We start from the raw sequence: 22,715 nt of genomic DNA on the forward strand, positions 1-22,715 counted from the left end.
ACATGGGTTCTTTAGGTATTGGTTTTGCTTATTTGTTCTTTTTGGGGTTTGTGCCTTTTTTTTTTTTTTTTTTTTTTGAGGATGAACATCTGGACTATAAAAGTGACCTCTGTATTCCTTACTGAAAGTGGCTGTGCCAGCTAGTTCCTATTTTAAGCAGAGCCCTTAAGGAACAAGATCTCCCAAAAGCTGTGTTAAACATGTGCCTAGATCAGTTCTTCTTTTACTAATGGGCAGATACAAAACAAATCATATGTTGTGGTGGGTTGACCCTATGCCCATCATAGCTGCTCCATCACTCCCCTCCTGCTGGACAGAGGAGAGAAAATATGATGAAAAACATGGGTTGAGATAAGGGCAGGGAGAGATGTCTTGCCAGTTACCATCGTGGGCAAAACAGACTCAACTTGGGGGGAAAAAAAATAATATATTACCAATCAAATCAGACTATGATAATGAGAAATAAAGGAAATCTTAAAAATACTTCTCCCCACCACTCCCTCTTTCCAGGGCTCAGCTTCATGCCTGATTTTCTCTGCCTTCTCCTCCCCAGGTGCACAGGGGGACAGGGAATGGTGGCTGCCATCAGATCATCACACGTTCTCTGCTGCTCCCTTCTCTTCAGCAGGAGGACTCCTAACAAAGAAGCCACTCCTGTAGACCCCCTGCAAACCCAATATATACATGCATAGTCAGCTTGGTTAGAGATGCCTGGTGTTAGAAACAGCTGGATGTCCAGTGCAGATTAAACAACTGCACAAAGCAGCACAGGAATCTTCAAGATTGTATGATCCGTGCTAGTTGTTCTGTTTTTAATATAGAGACACCAGGTAATGATTTGGCCTAGGGCAATACAAGGGTCATATAAAAGATTAGCTTAGCCTGGAAGACAAAAGGGAGGAGGGGAGTGGAGAGAAGTTTGAAATGTCTGTGTCTTTTTTAGGAGACCATCGACTAAAAGTTCAGATGGCAGCGAGCACAGTGAAGCAGGTGATGAGAAGAAGAAAAGGGACTCAAGGAAGAGTGGTTTCCTTAACTTAATCAAATCAAGAGGCTCCAAATCCGAACGCCCCCAGACTGTGTCGGTGGCAGAGGAGCCCTCCTCACCCAAGGTTGCTGCAAAAAGTCCAGCTTTAGACACAAGCAAGAAGGAGGCAAAGACTGCAGAGCAGAATGGTGGTGCAGAGCGATCCGAGGAGTTAAAGACGCCAGACTCACTGGAGGAGGTGCAGACAGATGATGTGACAAAAGCTGAGAGGGGTGACAGCAAGGGAAGCCCCCAGGGAGGCCGGAGGTACGGTGTGCAAGTGATGGGCAGTGGACTTCTCGCAGAAATGAAAGCCAAGCAGGAGAAGAGAGCAGCCTCCGCTCAAAAGGTGAAGGCAATTTGATTTCTTTTGATCTGTTATAAAAAGGAGCAAAACTGTGTGTCTTCAGGAGAGGTGGGTTGGGTCTGCAAGGGTTGGTGGCTGGGACTTGACACATCAGTCCTGCTTTCCAACAGGGATTGTGGTGTTCCTGCTGGAAGATTGCTCTCTGCTTGGTGGCTGAACACCAACAACCTGACCAAGGCACAGGCTGCCCATGTGGAGCAGCAGTTGCACCCTTAAGCCTGTGCTTTCACTCCCCTTGGGGAGGGGGTGTCACCTGCCCTTGCACTTGGTGTCAGACCATCATGAACACAAAGGAGGACACGTAATTGTTCGCACATATCACAGAATAACTTGGGGCCAACTAGTAAGCCCAGCTCAGTGTCTCTACCCTATATGATGTGTGGTTTGTTCACAGTACATACTGGAATTGCTTCAGAAAAGGTAAAACTAGGACAGGCTTCTTATTGTGTGCCCCTTGCACACCAGTACCTGAGGTATGTGGCAGAGTTAACTACAGTACAGCTGGCTGTACTCTTCTCTTTCAGAAAATGATGTAGACAGATGGAGAGGTCTGTATATTAAATTATATATTCCATGCAGGGAAGTAAATCTGGCTACCAGTCACTCTTTACAATATTTGGCATGTACTTTTCTTGTTGCAGTTTTTGATTTTTACGCCTTTTTGTACCATACCTAATTATTTTTATGCCTTTGAATTATATATTTCAAATACTAACAATGAAAGAAAATAACCTGTTAAAAAATGATTTCCAATTGCCTGTCCATATTCCCTTTGCTCTCTGTAATTTTCTCTTCTGTGAAGTGCTGATCCTGGGCAGGAACTCTGCTTCACTCTGCAAATGTACAGAGTGGAATATCCTTGTGTTCCTCCAAAGCATTCTGTGCTAGCCTATTTTGCCAGATGCCCATTTGCCATTGGTCTTCCCCGTTATTATCCTCTGCTTCCTGCCAGCTGCAACTGGCATATTTCACAAGTACCAAAGAATCAGCCTTTTTTCGCTTGTCTTCTTCTCTCAGATGTTCTCCATTTGCCATCACTGTCCCCTGTAATTTAAAAGGTGTTACCTTACAACAAAGCTGATCTCGTGCTTTGTTCTGTTTTCCTTCCTTTAACACCTACAGAGTTGCCTTGCTGTGGCCAAGCAAGGAACCCAAAGTCCATTTTTACTTTTCTTCATAGTCTTACAGTGCTTGCCATGATGTGTGAGCCGTTCCTGCAGACACCAGAGTCTTGTCATAAGCAGACTGGAATTAATGCAGTTGTCAATGGATCATTAAAGGGATCTTCAGTAGAAAAATGATTTTTCTAAAGAATGACCAATTCCCTCCTCTCTCATTGGTATTAAGTAATGCCCATGAATAGTCTCATTGACTTCTAAAGCACCAAGTTTCAAATAAAATGCCATGTGATTTCAAATAAAGTATTATGCCCTGCCTGTAATTTGTAAAATACCAAGCTATTCCAGATTGTATGAATTTTTACAAGTGCATAATTGTGTATGCTTTGTGCTCTTTGGGTTCTTAACACTTGTTATCTACAGTGAGTCAGATCTGGAAGGACATGACTGAGGTAAAATATTAGCATGTGTAATATTTTTTATAAGTGGGAAAAGTAAAAGTCCTCTTTAATTAGCAGGCTTTCATAACATTAATTGGAAACTTTAATTTCATCCATCAAAAGGAAAAGTTGTTGCTTATTCCAAGGTTTTGGGGTGGGTTTTTTGCCACTGGCTAGAAAGGTTAGTCGTCTTATTTCAGGATTGAATTACAAGAAAATAATATAATTGATCTTTTTTTTTGTACGATTTTATATTTACGGAATGCAAAACTGTCTTCATACATATACATGTATAAAAGAGTGACAATAAAACTGAACTGAAATAGGAATCTGTACAAAGCAGAGTACTGAGTTATCTATCCTTAATGGTGCTCAGAGGACACAAAATTGAACTACTGTTCAAAAGCATTTTTCCCATACTTCATCCATCACAATATCAAATAATTTAGGTTTGCACTTTTATTCATGATACTCATGAAGATGGAAATCATACAGTGTCCTGACACTTGAGCTGCAGAAGACAGCATCGCACTGCTACATTGTTTAGGATGGTTATGATATCAAGTTCTGTACCATCTTCAAATTTATCAGAATTTCAGTATGATAGAAAATTGTGTTTTCCTGTAAGGTACAGATGGCTGCTTATATTCTGAGCTATTTTACGTGAAAACAAATCCAGAAGGAATTTACTATTTCATTCATACCCTACCACAGTCTTGTAACAGATAAACGTCATGAACAGGTGCAGAGTAGATGGAAAGATGGTAAATGCATTTTTGTTTTGTTTTGCTTAGAGTACAACGTGGGAATTGGCACTAATGGTAGAGTCAAGTATTTGCCGATCAGTGCTGCCTCAGGGCGCACATAAATAGATCTTTTAGCTCCATCTAGTGTTACACAGTGGATTTTTAAATACCTGGAGCAAGGCCCACAAGGAAACCATCATTCATACGTAGCCTGTTTATTCCTGCTCAGTGGAACCCAGCACTGCAGTGTTTCCCAGCCTTGCACAAATTCCTATTAAAAATACAGCCTGAGCATTATTTATCTTCGTGATGAATTCACCTGCTTTAATCTGACTTCTCAGGGTAAATTTTTGCAGCCAGTGTTTAGTGTTGTCTGGGGACCATGAGCTGTTTGTAATGTGTGTACAGCAGGTAGCCAAACATGCTCACATCCTGATTGCATTTTTAAGTACTACACTAATAGGTGCCAGCACTGCCTTTTCTACTTGTCTTGGTACATGGTCATGTTTCCCCAGTAGTCCCTTAACTAGAGAGGGAGGAAGGAACCACAGTGAAATTAGTTTCATACAGTCAGGCAGCTCTCCTCACTCATTTACTGTAGCTAAGTCTTATGCATCTTTCTTCAGTATTTGCATAAGAAAATTAGTTTCTCAGTGAAAGTTCATGAGAATTTACATTCCATGAAAAGATTGTTGCAAAAAAAAAGTGGTTTTTTCCAAGGTACAGAAGAAAAATCCAGCAAAAGGAGAGTGGTATTCCCTTTAAAAATATATAGCCAAGACAGTTTTATAGAAAAATGTGTAACTTTAGGAGGTGAACAGGTGAGAATTTGGCCAAAATATCAATGTCAGTCAAGGAATGGGAATAAAAACAGTTTCTGCCCAGTGGCACAAAGCCCTAATGTTTCTGCTATTTTTGGAGGTGATTTGTTTTGTCCGTATGGACACCCTAGCTAAATATTCTGGCCCTACAAATCACAGCATTTCTAGAGTTCATCTGTCCAGATGACTTCATTGTATTAGGGTAGTTTTACAGCACAGGAAGCTTAATGATTATTCTAATAGCACCCTCCTTAATGCAGTGTGCCATTTTAAGTGTTCACCTGTTCTTAGAGGAGAAGTTGGGAGATAGCATCATCCTGCCAGGTCTTATACAGAAATGGCAAACACTCAGCATCTCCATTCTCTTCATTGTATTGAAGAGAGGCTTTGTTTTAGGAGCTGTGAAATTACATGAGCAAAGTGGAGGTATCAGTAAATCTGTAAGGCCAACTACACTGTCTTCTGCATCGCTCCCCAAAATCATCTTCTCTGGAGATGCCTCGGAAAGGGACACAGCCAGCATGGATATATAGAGATAATTTCTTTATGCTTATATTTGAAATACTATTTTCACTCTAAAAACATCAGTTTTACTGTGGTAGGTATGTACTCCTGCTACTTGTAACCATTTTCTTCCTTCCTATGTTTCTTGTTGTCCCATTTTTAACTACATGCTATACTTAGCAGTCTTTCAGATCATAACCTCCAAAGGGCAGTGATCATGTTGGTACACTGTGTGGCACATAATAGAGATTTCTGAATGCTCTGGGAGGGACAGTCAGAGCTGGTGTTGGAGTAGTAGCAGTGACCTGAACACATCAGCCTGACTTATGCGTGGGTATATAACCAAATGCAGTGGTCATCAGAACACACCATTTGCTTTAAGTCATTTGCCACACTCACTGTCTTGAAATAGCAAATAAAGATCAAGATTGAAGCTGTCTGCCTGCAGAAGTCTATCCCTACTTTTATATTTAGAAAAAAAATAAATCTCACTTTTATCCCTAGTCTTTTCTTTATAAGGCTTTCTCTCTTAGTGTATCCTGCACCTACTTCTATGTGCTTTTTTGGAATCCTCTCATTTGTCCTTCTGCCTAAGCTTTGGTAGCAGGTTAGGCAGTGAAAGGAGGCTGTTTCTTTTACAAGTGCTGCATATCTAAGCTTCTCCTGATGAATAGACAGATTTCAAGCTCACTTACCTACAACATGGCAAAAGTCTCTGCAGTTTTTTGGGGTTTTGTTGTTTGGGTTTTGTGGGGTTTTTTTTGAGGCCAAGACATTAGGAAACCCGTTTTCGACAAGAGAAGACAGGCAAAATATCAGCACATAAACCAGAAGTCCTCTTTCTTTTGAGGTACTGAGTACTCAGAAGTGCTTGTGGTGGGTAACTTTAAACACTTTTCAGTAAGTAAAGTCTGTTGGTTTTTAGAGGAATCCTGTAAATACGTGAGCACTGCTACTTCTGTAGTAGCAGTTTTATCTAAAATAAGAAGTTATTCTTCTGTATAAAGAGCATAAGATAATTCAGCAGTCATATTCAAAATCTAGATCTTCAGAAAAACGTTTTTATTTCAAACAAGAAGTTTTTCGATACAGAGCTATCTTTGGAGAAAAGGCTGTTCCCAGCTAGCCCCTACAGTTTCAACCCCTGTACAGTAGGAGACGTGTCACATAGGAGGCAGTGTGTCATTGCAGCTCTGATAGGCATGTGGCAGTGTTAGGTACAAATCAAGGTAGTTTCCTTCCCACTTAGCTCTCCAAGATCTGAAACAAAGAGAGAGAGTGCACCATTTCTTGCTATCACTGATATCTCTGCCTCATGGCATCCAAATTAGGGGGAGTTTCTTAACAAGACCACTGAGTTGTATTAATTGCAGATATATTACTAATCTGAGAGCTTTTCTCACTCTTTCAGAAACTTGGGAATGACACGGTTCCCAGAGAGTCTTTTGACACAACAGTGAGCTCAGAACGACTGGATGGAAGTGGTACAGGTACAGTATGAGTTTCCTGATATAAACTTCCTAGAAAATGAAAAATGCCTCATGTGCAAAATCTCACCTCCCTCTTCAGATTGAATGTCTGCAATTGGTTAAGCAAAGTAGGAGTTTACAGTATGTGAAGAGGATTAGAAACAAGCTCACTTTTTTTGCTGTGGATGACACTTCTCATCAAGTCAGCTCTAGGGCTGAGTTTATGGCTCACTTTTTTACTCTTGTTGCACAGGAGAGAGAGAGTACTTGGTGCAGGTGCCTGGGGCGCCTTTGACAGAAGCCTGGCTTTTAATGGGATCAGCAAAGCTGAAACTCAACCCAAGAGCTAGCAGAAATGTCTTTGCACAAAGTGGAAGTGCTCAATATATCTGAGGACTGAAATATGACCAGTTTTCAAGCTTTAAGTACGCTCATACTAACTTGAGTAGTGCTGACTTTGAGCTGACCATAGTCCTGTCAGTCTGTCAGCAGTCCTGACTCAGTCAATGGCAGCTGCCTCTTCCCAGGATTTACCCGGTTTGATCGAAGCCAGGGCTGTCTGCAAAGCTGTGAAGGCCCCTGGATACTGCTCATGTGCACAAAGCAACTCTCTATTGTGTGCAAAGTGGTGTTCAGCCTTGCAGTGCTTACAGCACCAATTCCTGCTGCACCTTGTTTTTCCATGCCCTTGTCAAGCCACAGTCCTGGGCCCTGACATGGCAGTGCCACACTGCAGCCACCTGAGGACAAGGCGGACAGACTGGTTTCCATGTATACTTTGGGGACTGGTCAGTGAAGGCTTCCAAAGGGATTCAGCTCCGGTGGTTTGTGTTTACTACATGAAAGAAGTGATCTGAACTAGGAAATCCAGGTCTAAATTCTCAGCAGCGGTGGTATCCTGCATGCCTGGCACACAGGATTGCTAAAACATACAGAAGCAAGGCTGGAAAAACAGGCTGAAATCAAAATCCAAATGTGGCCATTTTGACTGAGCACTTCAAATATCAGTTTTGAAGTTTTATGTCTTTCTATAGCTCTTCTTAAGAAGTGTATTTAAGGCATGCCATAATCTATAAATCAGTGTTTTTAAAGCCTGCCTGTCTTTTGGGGAGGAGCTTGTGGACTATATGTGTCCCCTGATGACAGCACACTGAAGTCAGAGGAGCAAGGATAGGCTGCACTTTGGGCATTGGAGCAGCTGAGAGTGCCTGACCTCATCTTTTCTCTGGTCTTTGTCTCTGTATATGACACATTTCACCCCCACCACACTGCACTGTGCTTGCCCCTTCCTTTTGGCCTCCAGCTGTCAGTTATTTCCTTACCACTCTTGCTTGAGAGCTCCCCAAGGCTCCTTTTCATTGTTGCAGCTACAGTTTGTCTTTGGCTTGGGCTAATTTATTTTAAATTACTGTGTTCTAATAATGTTAGGAGGCCTGAGGTCACAAAGACAAGAAAGAAAGTTAATGGAAAATTGCTGAATATTGTTACAGGAGAACTATAGCTAGTGGTGCAGAAGGAGAATAAGTTTGGGGGGTTTTAGTCCTTGCTTTGTGTCTGGATGTTGCCTGCTTTTTTTGTATTCACACACACACAGGTGCAGACAGTGTCCCACGGTTTCACTTGCAGCAAGAAAGTATTTCATGCATGCAGACACAAACTCTCCTGTCACGCACTCACGCTCATCTGTATGTGCCACACAGCTGTCTGCCTTGCCAGGGTTTAACTCCAGCTGGGCTGGAAAACAGCAACATAGGCTGAAAAAACATATTGGAGATTGGCTTGCAACAAACTGTATAAACACTCCCCCTCCCTCCCACTGCCACTAAAATGTCTGTGCTCAGCACTTCCATGTTCAGTAGGCTTTCTGAATGGGAATAACAGGTAGGTAGGTCAAGTCAGCATCTGTGAGCACACACTTGGTTTTGCCAAGCACCAAGGCTACCAGTCTGCATTTCAGTTTGCCTGTAATTCTCTTCTGAGAGCAAAGATGTGGAAACTGTTGAAGGTCTCAGGCTAACGTACAAGTTCCAAGATTATCATTGAAACTGCTAAATATAAGCCTTCAACCTCCTGAAAGCTGCAGAGTAGGAAAGTAGAGCAGGCTTTTTGCTTGTTAGCAACCTGGAGTCCAGCAGGCTTTCTACCAGCTTTCACAGCTAGATGGGACTGACTTACTGCTTGTAAGTCACTGTAAATTGATCTCTAAATACCTTGGTCTTTGTTTGGGATAAACAACATGTTGGTAAACTTACTAATGTGTGGAAACTGAAAACCATGTACAATGTTATTAGACAAATCAAAATACTATATAAAGAATACTTCAATCTGGGCTGAGTTTCAAAATCTCTTCTAGAGCTTGCTAAAAGCAACAAATAAAAAGATGTAGCCTGCTGGTCACACACTTGGGATTTATTTTCTGGGCCAGGATTTCTCTGTTGATCTTGGAAACCCAATCTTTTGTCTGCAGAGACACTAAACAGTCGAGAGCTGCTTTTTCCACTGATCCATCTCTGCTTTCTCAGCAGGTAGGCTGTGCCATCTGCTCCTAGAAATATGAAGGAGGAATAAGGTCCAGCTAGCTATTATACCAAATATACTAAAAAGGGGGATATGCAATTCCTGTCTTGGGCAATTGAATCACAAATCTTAGCACATGTCAAAAATAGCAGGTTTAGATGCTTTGCTTGCAGTGATTTTGAATAAGACATTAGGCATCCTCTTACACATAGCAGTTCATGTATTGGCTTGTGGTAGTATCTTCCACACTATTATACCTGTACATGGAGCCTCCTGTGCTGCAGCAGACTTTATTTTTTGTGTCTATTTATTTCAGTGCCTAAACAACAGCAGACCCTTCCAGAGAGTCGGTTTGCATCGAATAAAGGCGACTCCATCTCAGCACCATCAGAAAAAAATTCAAAAGCTGAACCAAAGGCAGAAGCTGGTGCAAAGGCAAGAAGTTCTTCCAATACACCAACTAGTCCAAAGCCCCCACTGCAGTCAACAAAGCCCAGCCTGGCAGGACGACCCACAGTGCCACAGAAACCACGCTCTGCCTCTCGCACTGGTGAGAAGCTCTTCTGGGCAGTTGTTATCCCCAGCTCTGGGTGCTGTTTGTGCGGGCTGTGGAGGAGGCATCCATTGCCACGTCCTGAACAGAAGTTAAATGGAGAGGGACGGGTTCTCCATTGCCTTGCTCTTGACTCACATCTTTCTTTTCTACCTCATTTTGCCCTAATTCAAATAAATTTATTAAAATGGTTTTATCTGTGATCCTCAACAGTAAAGTGTGAGAAGCAGTAGTGGCAGTGGCAGAGCTGTTTCACAGAAGAGGTGAGCACAGAAAGTTACTTCAGCATCAAAGCCCTATTGTAGTAGCACTGACAAAAATAGATGCTTTCTGTAAACACCTGGCTGTAAATACTAAACTGCTTGGGGTTTTGTGGCAGGCTGCTCTTAGCCCTCAAGCAAGTGCCTGTTATACTTAATAACTTGCACAAACTGTCTCTTACTTCTTCCTTGTTTAGCCTTTGTTTATTTCCTTATTGCTTTTGACTGAAAATAATTGTAACTGTGCTTTTATAACCCTGCAAGTTTGCCTCCTGCCCAGATAATATATTAAGGTTTCCAGTAGTGGGAAATGTTTCAGTAGATCTCCCAGGCATTTTTCTGTCTGCTGTTTAAAAGGCCAGTGTCACAACCTCCTCTTCCCAAAGTACAGCCACTGCAATTGAGGGGAATTAAAAGCCAGTTACAGACTTCCTAAGTATCTACAGCAAATATAGCTCATTAACTGCCAGGGAGTGAAAAATATGAGCATGGCCGTCTGTAAGAACTTGCAGCCCTCTTGACTTTTCCCATAATCATTGTTGACCTTAGAATGATGTAATTTCTGGTAAGGATGAGTAGTCAAAGGGCTGTTACGGTCTCCTACCTGCCCTTGATGTGAAACCTGAGCATTCCTTAGTCTCTGCACTCCAGTGGGCAGAATGTTGTTCACATACAAAATCACCTTCAGATTTTAGGTGGATTTACATTTGTTTTATCGACCATTTTAGAAATGGTCATCGAAGTGAGGGATGTCGGGTAAGATGTTCATGAAGATGAATGCAGCAGGAAAGCATGGATTATTTAGTCGTGCTTAAGCTGTAAAATAGGCAGTCAGATAAAAAGACTTTCAATAAGAAGCCCTGAGCTGTCTGTTTCTGCCAGCTCCTATTTCCTGCAGAGAGAGCATACTGTGGATTTAACACAAGAGAATAATTAATACTTACCCCTAATAAGCCAGCTCTTTGGTTGATAATAAAAGCAACACAGCTCTGCTGCAGTCTAACTTCTGTCCTAGTACTTGTAGTAACACACTGCCTAAGGATGCCCAGGCAATGTGATGAACAAAACCAAGCAATCATCCTTTCTGTGCTCTTGCTCTCACTGTTGTTTCCAGCAGCGTGGCCACACAAATAGTAGCAATTTTTTTGCTAAGTAATCTGGGTGCAAAAGGAACACAGCTCGGATGTCCACAAATTGTCAAAGACTGAAAGTCTACATCTAGCTGTGTTTGCCCATCACTGTGCTCCTCCTTGTGTTGATATTGAGCTTCCTCAAGCAAGTGGCCTCACAGGCATATCAAATGCATGGAGAAGGCCCAAGAATTGTTGGATCTGTTCATACCAAGTTGTATTTGGGAAGCTCATCACTGTCCTGCGCTGAAAGTGAAACAATTGCCTCTTTGTGGTGTCTCCTCAGCAGAGATAAATTTTGATTAATTTCTAGTATGCAGTTGAATTAACTTTTTTTACAAATATGCAATACAGATTATACTCTGAGTTCCTTTTGTACTTGTGTCAATGCTAATGTGTCTTCCTAGTTCCTCTGTTATGTACATATGCCACTGTTTAATTCTTGAAAAGCAATCTTAAAAGAAGTTTAAGTAATCCACTGTGGCTGTACTTCCCTACTATCCAAATGAGACCTGTCAAGTGTAAGACTGAAAAGATCTTCCTGTAAGGACTGTAAAGATGGTAGTCAACTTGCCTTACATAATCTATATCCAGCCTTTTAGAGAAACAAGATATCCAGATGGTTATAAACTATGGATTTGAATTTAAGTTTCAGATTTTCTTACAGTCCAGAAGATGGAAGTATTTTTTTTCTTTTTAGCAAGTCTTTCTGGATGCTGTTGTGTTGTGTTCTGGGAGGTCACTCATGGAAGTACAGAGTTCTGTAACACTTCTTATGTAATTTGTTTCCCTGGTTCACTTTTAGACCTTATAATTGTGAAACAGGACATTTAAATTGGTCAGTTAATTATGTTTCAGGAGAATAAAATAAATATTTCCAAAAATCCATCCAATTTTTTTTTCAGCTGTTTTTTAGAGATTGCTACTTACGTCTTGCAGGTAAATCACTTGGTCACATCAGATTTCTATTTGCACTACAATAGCAGCACACATGAAAAATGGTGAAATTGAGATTTTCTCTTTGACTGCTAAACATCTTTCACCTGGACTGAGGTCCATACAATTTGTTCTCTTGTTGTAATGTAAATTCCTGAATCTTTCATTTTCTGACACAGGTTCTGGCCATTTCTTGTTTGTGTATTGTGTTGAGGTTTGGCCCATCATAAACAGCACTGTTCCTGTGAGCTTCAGTGTAGATATCATTTTTCCTTCTCACCCTTTTGTTTGTGGTACTCTACAGAGGATGCTCCAGAGTCTCCCTCTGGCCCCAGTTCCCCAAAAGTTGCCCTGCTTCCACCGGTGCTGAAGAAAGTTCCTTCTGATAAAGAAAAGGATGGTCAGAGCAGCCCCTCAGTCAGATCATTTTCTCAAGAAGGTAGGAGTATTTGTGCAAACTGGTATCTTGTGAAATCTGATGTGTCATTGTCTCCTGATTTGTTTTCACTTGGAAGGGAAGAGGGTTATGCATTTGAAGGTGCAAAAAGCAAGGAAAATATATGTGGTCACCTATTCAGCATCTGGTCCACCCATCTTCCTTTGATCAAATCAAATGAACAATTAATCCTTGGATATTAATAATGTAACTGAGCAATTAAGGGATTCATGTGTTGTGTACTTTTATGGTTGGTTTGGTCTGAACTAAGATTCTGGTTGATATTGGTCACACAATAATGTGGAATGCAGGTCTGTGGTTCAGCACATTTCCAGGGGAGCAGCCATAACTTTGTTCCTTGCAGCCAGCCCACTGCTCTCTTTTGTTTTCCTTCCTGTGGCGTCTCTGCATGTGACTGAGTTTTTCTCCCTGTCCTCAGGCAATGAGTCTCTTCGTGCCAGGACAAGGCTTGGTACCTTTTCTTTTTTATGCATAACAGTAGGCTGATTTCCATGTGTGCACTGGATTTCTACTTTTGCTGATGTATTTTCATGCCCTCAGTTGACTCTTAGAAGAACTAAAGCTTCCTCTGACAGCATAGGATATGTGGAGAAGTGTGCAGAGAAATAGTCACAGAAATGTTGCTCACCATGGTGTTAGCTGGCACAAGTGATGATGTTTGAAATCCGGGGGTGAGATGCCTTCCTTCCTTGGTCTCTCCTCAAGGAAGACATCTAAGGTGATTCCCATCACTTAAGCTGTGAAACAAAGGGGTGCCCTTTCAGAGTCTTGACAGCAGATTTTCACAGCATAGAATGGGGAAAAACTGATTGAGGCAGCTATGTAATGCTGGGTTGTGAAGATTGAGAAGTTATGCTGCCTACAGAGCCTGCTGTCATCATTCCGATGATCCATATTGCCAAAAGCAAGAGGAGTCAGGTACTTACTCCTTGCTCCCTTAAACCTCTCCAGTCAAATTAGCCAAACACAGAATTTTCTATTCATCTCTACATGGCATGGTACATATCTTAGTGATAATAGTTTAAACCTGCCAGGTCCTTAAGGAGCTGCTGGGCTTTGCATGAAGTTGTTTGGGAAAGAGTAAATTCTGTTTATTTTATTTTTATTCCTTTCATGTTTTCTTTTTTATTCATTACTGTCCTACTTCCTCACTCAGCCATTCCTCTGTCCTTGCTTTCTGCCTCTCTTCAGGCTAGCATGTTCAGTTTATTTCTGCAACTGGTAAATCACTGCAAATCTGTCCAAGTTAGTAACAAAATCATATCTCCCATGAAATAAAGCTACAAATTAGATGATGCTTGATTGTAAAATTGCTTTATGTTGATGATTTTAACTGTACTTCATGGGACAATCTGAAAATACGCCTCTTTGCACTGTGGGGCTGTAAGATCAGGCTGCAGTTACCAACACCCCAAGATATCTGGACTAAACAGGCAGCTGGCAAACTGATTACTGCTCTCTGAATAATTGATTAAATGGGTTGGATAAGTGAAATTTTTCATATTACCTTCTATACATGGGCCTACAAAACAGCTTCGAAGTATAAATGAATCTTTTTCCTTGCTAGAGCAAATAGGAGATTGTCAAAAAAGAGATGCAGCTCTTGATTGTGCCAAGCCATCTGGCAGCGTGAAAACCACTCCGGGGCAGTATTCTACCAGTGCAGAAGAAGAAGCTAATGTGCTTGGACAGAGGATGGCACAGCCAACTTCTGGTTAGAAGTTTCCATTTTTCATCAAGGTGGTGCTTGATAATTGGCACTAACAATTGTTAAAAATTGTTAATAGCAAAGAAGCCACAGAAGGGTGTGGGTTTGTCATTTGACATTGTGAGAAAGATAAAAATCTCATGGGGTTCTAATCATATCTCTGTCCCCATGGGATTTACATGGCATGAAAAAATTCGCACATAAAACGTGTGTGCATTTTTCCTTTGTGTCAACTCCAGTGACCAGTCCATCTAGCACATGCAGCCCCTCTGCAGAAGAGCACTCACTACAATCTGTGACTGCTCAGTGCAACACTGGCATGCTGCAGGTAAGCTGGCTGCTGCTTGCTGTGCCTGCACACCTGGCATTTCTAAGATCATGCACTTCAGTGTTTCAAAAAACATTTCAGCTTGAATATTGTTAGTGCCAGTTTCAGTGCATCACTCACAAAACCATTTGAGAACTGGGTGAATCAGATTATTTCAATTTTCATTTGCAAAAGCAGACAAAAACACCACCTAGAGAACCCAAGCCCGGCACTTTTAGTCGAAGGAGCAGCTTTGACTCACAGTGAGCTCATTCAGTAGGCTATAAAAATGTTTGTTTCCTTTATGTGCTTTTAAAATATAAAAGCTCCTGTTCTCAAGTGGTAGGTTTACATGTTTCTCTTTATCACTTAACTGGTTAAACAGTTGTTCAAAAATTACTTTTTTTCTAAAGTATTTTAATTGTGTATTTGAACATCTTATGCAGTTCCATTTACCCAGTTTTTCTGTTTATAAGACATCACATAACCCTTCCTCAGCCCAAAATTTATCATTTTTGTATTGTAGAATCAAACTTAGTCCATCCCAACTGGGAATCTCTCCTCGCTATTGTAATCAAATTATTATATTTTAGTTTATTCTGAGATACCTCTCTGAAAGAGTAAGTTTTCCAACTGAGATCCTGCTGCAGGTCACCTGTGTATGGTTTCATCGAGGCAAGGGTAAGCTCTTCTGGCAGAAGCCTGCTTGCACTTTGTGGACTTAAAAGCCTGATACAGCTTTCAGTCAGTCATTTATGAGGCAAACTGCTTGCCTATATTTATCAGGCCATAAACTAAAATGGCTGCTGCAGGATGTGTTTTGGGTTTTGTTTGAAGAGTCAATGAAGGCCAGACAAAGGCCAGGTAATTATTAAGAGGTACCGGTGTCAAGGATGACTCAAAATATTTCCAGGCACCCATTTCTTTAAAAAGCAGTGGTGTTTTGGAAAGTAGAAATGCCTGAATATTTTTTACAGGATAATCCTCTCCAATTCTATGAAATGGCTTTAAAAACCTTTCTCAAAATCCCTTCCTGTTTCCCCACTTGCAATGCCAGGATAAGAATGCAGTGAGTGTGTGGCTGCTGGCCCTTACTTCCTCAGATATTTTGGCTAGCACAAATGAGAAAACAGATATTTTGGACTCAGGAGAACTATTTGGCTGCCTTGGGATCTCTCTCTGCACTTCCCACATTCCTGGCAGTCCATAGCACAGCCTTCCCCACTTAGAAATGGCCGCAGAGGTGGTCACTGGCAGGCTGCTGCTGTGGCTGGAGCTGCATGCTGGTGACAGGGCAGGCTGTCCCTTGCAGTGGTGAGGGTACAGGTGAGTGGTGCATGGGGAAGGAGAGGTGGTGCTGCATGGCCACAGCAGCTCCTGGTGCCTTGTCAAGAGAGGGATTCACAAAAGGGGTGAGGATCAGTGTGAGCCCAAGGCAACCATCCCTACCTGAAATGGTGGAGCAAAGAAGGTCTTGTAATGGCAACATTTAATTTTGTGGGAGTCAAGTGAGGGGACTTGCAGCAAGGTCACATATAAACTTCAAACTATGTGTTTGAAGTTTCACTTTAAGCGCAAGTATGAGGTTTGTAATGTAATGTAATCAGTCCTTGGGTAAGGTCACCCTGGTTGATGTGTATAACCATCTTGTTACCATAGCAGTTGTAGGCCACTGATTAGATCAGGAAACTCAACAAGGTTTTACAACCTTCTTTTCCGATTTATTTTGAAGCTTATAGAGTGCTGGGTGAAAAAAAAAATGGGTACTGTCTGCATCTAGATTGTGGGAAGTGGATATGGCCTCCTGCTTTCCCCATTGCCGAGCACAGCAAGGTACAGAGCCCATGGTCTCATCTGGAAGAGACGGTTGGGCTCAGAGCCATGGGTGTCCTTCCTGTCTGGGGACAGGGAGGACACTGGGACCTGGCAGTATAGTGGGGCAGGGAGGAGCAGTTTGGGTTACTTGGATGCTGAGGTGAATGTCTGTCCTGATCAAAGCTGCTGAGTTAAAAAGGAGAACACAGATGTGTCCTGCTAGGGAGACAGGCCTGCCTGAGATGTTCATCAGTGGTCTGAGGGGTGCCCAGCAGGCACATCCACCTGAGCAGTCAGAAGTGCACTGTCTAATAGCTATCCCAGCTGGGAAAAAGAATGCTGTTCTAGTTTGGAAGTGGTGTGATGAGAAGAAAATCTCCAGGCCATTTCTAACTGTAAGGTTTATCCATGTCACAGTGAAATACTAAGTGTCATGTTTCAAGTTTGCCTGCTTGCTAACCAACAGTGGAATAAAGCTTGCTCAAACTCTCTCTTCTCACCTTTTTCTGGCTTGAAGAATTAATGGATCTATGCTACTCTTACTAGTGCAAATTAATTCAGTGGGATCAGGAGCATCTCCCATGTGCATTAATTTATTTTTTTAAAAAACTTTTTTATTGTTATTTTTTCTTTTTCCTTTCTTTTCTGCATTCATTAGTAAGTCCTATTTCTGTTTTATGCAGCTGCAAAAAGAAGCCCTGGGCAGCAGTCTCATGAGTTCCAGGAACTGAAGCAGAGGTCCTTAAGTAAAGATGGCCATCAGGGAAGCAAGTCCAGTGACTCTGGCGAAGAAGCAGATAAAGATTTTATTTTTGTTTAGCAATCAGTACAAGTGCTTTGTAGCGCAAGAGCTTTTTTGTAACAATCGGGGTTCAGCAATCAACAGCCCTTTTAGTCAGCTGCTCTTTCATCACAGGTACATTTCCATGCAGAAAACCTGATCTTCCAATCGTGATTTACAGTACCCCTGGCATTGATTCGGTCCTTAATTTCTGGTCTGTACAGTGCAGGCATTCCTTTCCATGCCTTTGCCTAAAGCCAGCTATTCTTTCACGTATTCTACTTGAATTTCTCTGAAGCAGCTACAAAGAGTGCCCTGCATTAGGGCATTTAGAAAGCAAAGCAAATTAACTGGACACTGTCTTACACTAATACACTGTACAGCAGGTAATGTGTTGTACTGCTGAATGTAAATGTGTCAGATCTGCACGTGACTTACCTATAAATATATTCTTGCGGTATGCAATTGCACATTGTAATTATATTAAAAGAGCACACTAATAAAATAATTTGTATAGATTATATATATTAAATGCTTGGGTATGGTTTTTACATTCTCCCATAGGGAGCTTCTTTCTTCCTGTTCTCTTACTGTACATAAAGCTCCTACGCTTACATTTGTGTACTGTCAGAAAGCACAACAGAAGGATTTGGATTACATATAACCATGGTATGCTTCCACATTCGTATATTAATGTATATAGTTGATTGGAATGAGGGCAATTGAAATTTTATTAATATTGGTGTTTTCTGGAGGCCTTCCTCAGTTCTGTCTGCATATTAGCTTCCTTTCAATGTGTAATTCTATGAGAAACATAGTTCGACATCTGTAAAAACATTTCCGCTTTTGAGGGAGGGGGTGCAAATTTCATGGCTACCCACTTACATTACAGGTTGAAGGGATTTTATTCATATGTATATTTGTAACAATAAAAAATGATTTTACAACTGAAATGCTAGTCTTTGTTTTTACAGCACTGTTTGTGGTCTGATGGTCTCTGATCTTTGAATGCTGGCATTGGGTCAGGTAGGAAGGAAAAGTGTGCAGTTGAGGCAAAACCTGTATAATTTTTCTGCTTCTAATAAAGTGCCTGTTCCAGTTGAAAGGGACGCATACACGTCATAAAACTGCTGAAGGAAGATCTCTTTACTATTCTCCCATTGAATCTTCAGCAAAATAACCTTTGTGTGAGCCAGAAACACCTGCTATCTAAATTCTCAATTTTAATCCAATAGGACAGAATAAAATTGGTGTGGTAACTCCCTCCCAAGAGCAATTTCTCTGGCCTTTTTGTAGCTTCTTGACTGGACAGAAGTGTTCAGATACCTGCCTGTCTGATGACCTTCTGTCTGATCCTTGTGCACATGCCTGCTGTTGCCACTTCTCTTATTGCACTATAAAGGGCCTCTAAGTCAAAACAAAACATCTTAGAAGCACTTGGTAGGGGTTTACATCTCAAAAGTAGGCTACAAGGTGGTGGGAAAGAGGTCCTGAATGCTGGGGGTTCCTTTTTGGGGTTTGCCCTGACTTGAAATTATGCATTTATCTAAAATTATGAAGAAAGAGTCTTCATGTTCACATATATACTTTTGATTTATTTGCCATCAGTAAGAACAAAAGACAAATTGCAAAGGAAAACTTGAAATACCTGTGTTATAAATGAAAATTAATTTATTCATAAATAAACTGCAGTTTTTATTCCTATAGGACGTAGAAAAGACAACTGAGAAGTGTAAGTATGCAAAAAGAATTGCTCTAGTTACTGGTTTTGTGAATTTAGGAAAATTAACAGCAAGGATTGTGGTATTAAAACAAAAATTTAAAATAGTCTCTAACTTCCAGAGCAGTTAGTTGCTGAGGATTTCTTACTTGTGCTTGATGTTCTACTCATCAGTCATCTGAGATACTGTTCTGGTCCTGCTGTGAGAAACCATGGCAGTAATGTGCTCATCACCCTGGTATCTGCAAACCAAAAGGGATGTTTCAAATGCTGTAAACAAAGCATGTGTTTGTGCTGTTAAGAAGAAGAAAAGCTTTAGTGCTGTAACATTTATTTGCTGGAGTATAAGGATTTCATTAGACATCATTGTTTTTCCATATTAGTTATGGAAAGCCATTCCAGTCTTTATTCCAGCCATCAGTGTGTTGTGGGCAGGCTGAGTGGTGGAGAAACAACTTTGAGGGAGTGCTAGTGAGAGCTCTTGAAGACATGGGGTTTGGCTTTTTGTGTGTGTAGGAGGAGTGGGGAGGGAGTAATGGTTTTTGTTTCTTTACTCTCTGCCTGGCACACCCAGCACTATCAGCCTGACTGAAAAAAATTCATGTTGCATCCAGAACACCCCTCTTGTACCTCTTCTGCATTTAAGAAATAATGACTTTTATTTTCAGTATCTTGAGCTCATAAAGGCCATGGGTAAGTGACAGTGTGTTTCAGGAAAGGAACAATCACTGTCCTCTGGTGCCAAGCCAAGTCAGGAGGTCTGGGGGGATCCTCAAAGAGCAGGGATGGTGCTGCCTTTCCATGAGCTGTGGGCCCTCCAAGCAGGTGCGTAGCTGGCAGAACCCTCATTTCTCCTTTCCTCCTGCTGCCTGAGCTGCTGTGTGGGTGGCCTGTGATCCCCAGTGGGAAGGGTCCCTGAAGTTCCTGGGAGACTGAACAGGGATCTGGTAGAGGTACCACTGAAGGAAAGGGTTACTATCTTGTTCTCCCAGTCCATTCATAATATCTTCGAGCACCACAAATGCTCTGTGGTGTCAAGCTTCCTTCTTGTCACACACTGGTGCTGCCTGAGCACCTCCAGCTATGCTGGCATGCAGAGTTTGGCATGGGAGAAGAGGTGGCCTGCCTCCCAGGCATCCTGCTGGCATTCCCCTTGCACCCCTTGCAGCTGAGGGCATCTCCACAGTGCTCTGCTGTGCAGTCTGGGCTCACAGAAAGGGCTCAGAGGCTCCAGCTGGGGTTCCCTGTGACACCATGGCCTGGTCCCTGGGCCATGACTGCTGTCAGACAAGAGAGCAGTTGCCTTCACCATATTTAGGGGTGACAGCCAAGGGGCAGCAGCATCTGAGGTGACAGCAAGGCACTCTGCTTCCCCCTATGCACATAAGCATGCATATGTTCTGTGTGAGTAAACAAGGGAAGGACCAGCAGCCCTGGTCACCCAACCAGAAATGCTGCCCTGGAAGGGGTCTTACCACGAGCATCTCTCTTCAGAGCTGCACCTAACTGATCCACCCTTAGGAAATGGGGGCAAAAAACTCTCCTGGAGGGAGCTGCTCTGCTCTTTTTTGTTCTTTCATCTGGTTTTCAGACTTTGCTGCCAAGGAATTTCACCTCTGATGTACACAGCGAGAGCACCTCCCCCTCTGAGAGGTGCTGAAGAAGGTCTGCAGTGCCAGGCTCCCGTGTGAACTCAGACAGCTCTGTACCACAGCTGCAGGATCTACTTCCCGCTCCCTGCTAAAGGAGGTTAAAATCTGACTGATTGATTTTTAGCTTCTTAAAATATTCCCTGATGTGCAATAACAATAGTAAATAGCTGCTTCCTATGATGGGAATTGCAATCATCCTAAATCTTCCCCCTCTGCCAGAGCCAGCCATCCAGGCTGAGACAGTTTGGGAATTAATGTGGTCCATTAGTCACAGATCTGTGCAACCCACCACACTTAGCTGAGAGCTGCCACCAGCATGAGCTCTCATCACCACTGCTTATTAATTAATTAATGTGGAGATGATTTCTCTCTCCTATTGCAAACAAAAAAAGATACTGGGAATAATTTTGGGGAAAATGGCAGAAGGCACTGCTTCTGTTTGAAATTCATGAGAGTTGTGCTGCTTTCCCCATGCCCAAGGGTGCTAATACTGCATGGGTTGTCTGTGAATCCCACCTCTGGAGATTATCCTCTCCTTGTGCTGAAGCTTGGGGAAAGTTTCAGGTAGAAACACTGTCCTTTGCTTCTCCTGAAGCCATGAGCCAGAGAAGTAACAAATAGGTTAAGTAACAGATTATCATTTAATGCCTGTCTTCTGCTGATCAGGCCTGGAAAGCAGAGCTGTCTTTTCCTATCCTAAGAAAATGGGGAGATTGAAAATCACAACATAAACACATGGTGCCAACCTTCTCCCTCCTAATGTAGGAGCTCCCCATCCCAGAAATAACGGATCATAGGAAGATCTACTAGGCACCTTCACATCTTTCCTACTCATCTCTGTGCCCATCCTCCTGCAGTTCCTCATGCCTCCTCCCAACAGGGGCCTCACCAGCACCACAGCAAGTGCCTTTGGAGCCACCTGAGCCATCCTCCACTAGTGTCCAACATTTCCAAAGCCTCCTGACCACAGGCAGGGCAGGACTTCACAGCAGCTGGGGTGTCCTCCCCAGGGGGAAGAGAGGGTTTTTTGTTGTGAGCAATCAGCTTCACCAAACAGACAGTGCTCCTGGAGTTCCTCAGGCCATGACGGCACCTTGTTTCAGCAGGCACTGTCAGTGACTGGTGACTTAAGATGCTGCTCTTTATCATTGCATGTGGAAGTTTTCCCTTCCTGAAACAGATTTCTCCAGCTCTGGAGGGTAGTCTTCCAGACCTGCACAGAGTTTGTGGATTCAGGGACCCAGGGAACAGGCATCTGAGCAGGTGAAGAAACGCAGAAGTGAGGCCTCAGAGTGATCTGCAGGAGGGGGAAACAAATCAAATCATGTAAAAGCTGATGGCAGGTCACTAGAAAGCAGCTCAGTGGGGGGCTGCATCCAAGTGCCACTTGGGATAATGAGATGCCCTAGAGGTTCCAGGGTCACATGTGGTGAGGAGAAGTCCCAGCTGATGGAGAAAGGCTGCTACAGGGCAATGGCTGAGCTCCTGACAAAACCCCTTTTTCTTCTGAATCCGGAACAAAGCTGTCAGTTCTCAATCAGCAGCCAGGGACAAGGTGGTCCTAAGGATGAGGCACTTGCTTGGGCAGGAACCAGGACCAAGATGCCAGCTCACCCCCTCCTTGGGCCCTTCTCAGCTGTGGTTGCTCCTGCTGCATCAGGGAGATCCTGCAGGGGCAGGGACTGTGAGTGTTCTGGGGGTGCAAATTCCCTCCATGCCAATTACCAAAGAGAAATTGCTGTGAGAGCAATGATGCTCATCAGCGCAAAGAAGCTGAAGAGTGAAACCCTGTGTTTTTGAGTAGAGAGAAAACAATCTGTGAGTCTCTGCACATAAGATGGTGTCATCATGAGGGATCTGTTATTACAGGACTTAATTTCTTCTGCTGTATCCCACAGCAAACTGAGGAGGCTCCTGCAGATAGAGTTTCTTCCCAATTAGAAAGCTGCTCTGCCTTTGACACCCCTAGATCAGTTGTCCTAGGGATTTGCAGGTTCCAAGTGCCCATGTTTGGGAAGCCTGCATGGAAAAGCAGATATGCTGCCATGGTCTCTTCCCAGCCATGTGTTGAGGTTTTTGCTCTGATGCCTCCGTGCTGATGCTGCTTTGGCAGTTTATGATGAGTTCTGCCAGCTGACCGTGAATCCAATTCTTCAGAGCTGTTTTTTCTGCTTTTCCAGTAAGTTGAACTGAGAAGGAAAAAGCTGCATGGGAGAAAGAGTTTTAATTAGATTGATATCAGCCAGGGAAGGCAGGAGAGGGGCTGCTAGCTTGGCAAATCCAATTTGGTTTCACTGAATGGAGGAGTCAAGTTAACTCTGTAATCTCTATTTAGCATCATTCCAGGAATGCCTCCTTCCCTTCCCGTTTGCTTAGATGGGTAAGAC

General features: G+C 42.6%; 1 protein-coding gene across 4 annotated transcripts in view; it reads left to right on the forward strand.

Moving 5' to 3' along the window:
- Positions 1-17,903, forward strand: part of CARMIL1 (capping protein regulator and myosin 1 linker 1) — a 192,369-nt gene extending 174,466 nt beyond the window's left edge. For 2 of the 4 annotated variants that reach the window (XM_066184639.1, XM_066184646.1), the window contains 6 exons: positions 944-1,376; positions 6,435-6,513; positions 9,326-9,559; positions 12,193-12,327; positions 13,913-14,059; positions 16,859-17,903. In XM_066184639.1, coding sequence (XP_066040736.1) covers positions 944-1,376; positions 6,435-6,513; positions 9,326-9,559; positions 12,193-12,327; positions 13,913-14,059; positions 16,859-16,995 — 1,165 coding nt within the window. In that variant the 3' untranslated portion in view covers positions 16,996-17,903. The remainder of the gene's footprint in view (positions 1-943; positions 1,377-6,434; positions 6,514-9,325; positions 9,560-12,192; positions 12,328-13,912; positions 14,060-16,858) is intronic. The other 2 variants (XM_066184652.1, XM_066184661.1) reach the window with 1 other exon arrangement.
- Positions 17,904-22,715: the final 4,812 nt, after the last annotated feature.

This window comes from Chamaea fasciata, unplaced genomic scaffold, assembly GCF_029207755.1.
Source record: "Chamaea fasciata isolate MVZ Bird 193981 ecotype frontalis unplaced genomic scaffold, bChaFas1.0.hap1 SCAF_1, whole genome shotgun sequence".
In the NCBI taxonomy this organism is placed as follows: Eukaryota; Metazoa; Chordata; class Aves; order Passeriformes; family Sylviidae; genus Chamaea; species Chamaea fasciata.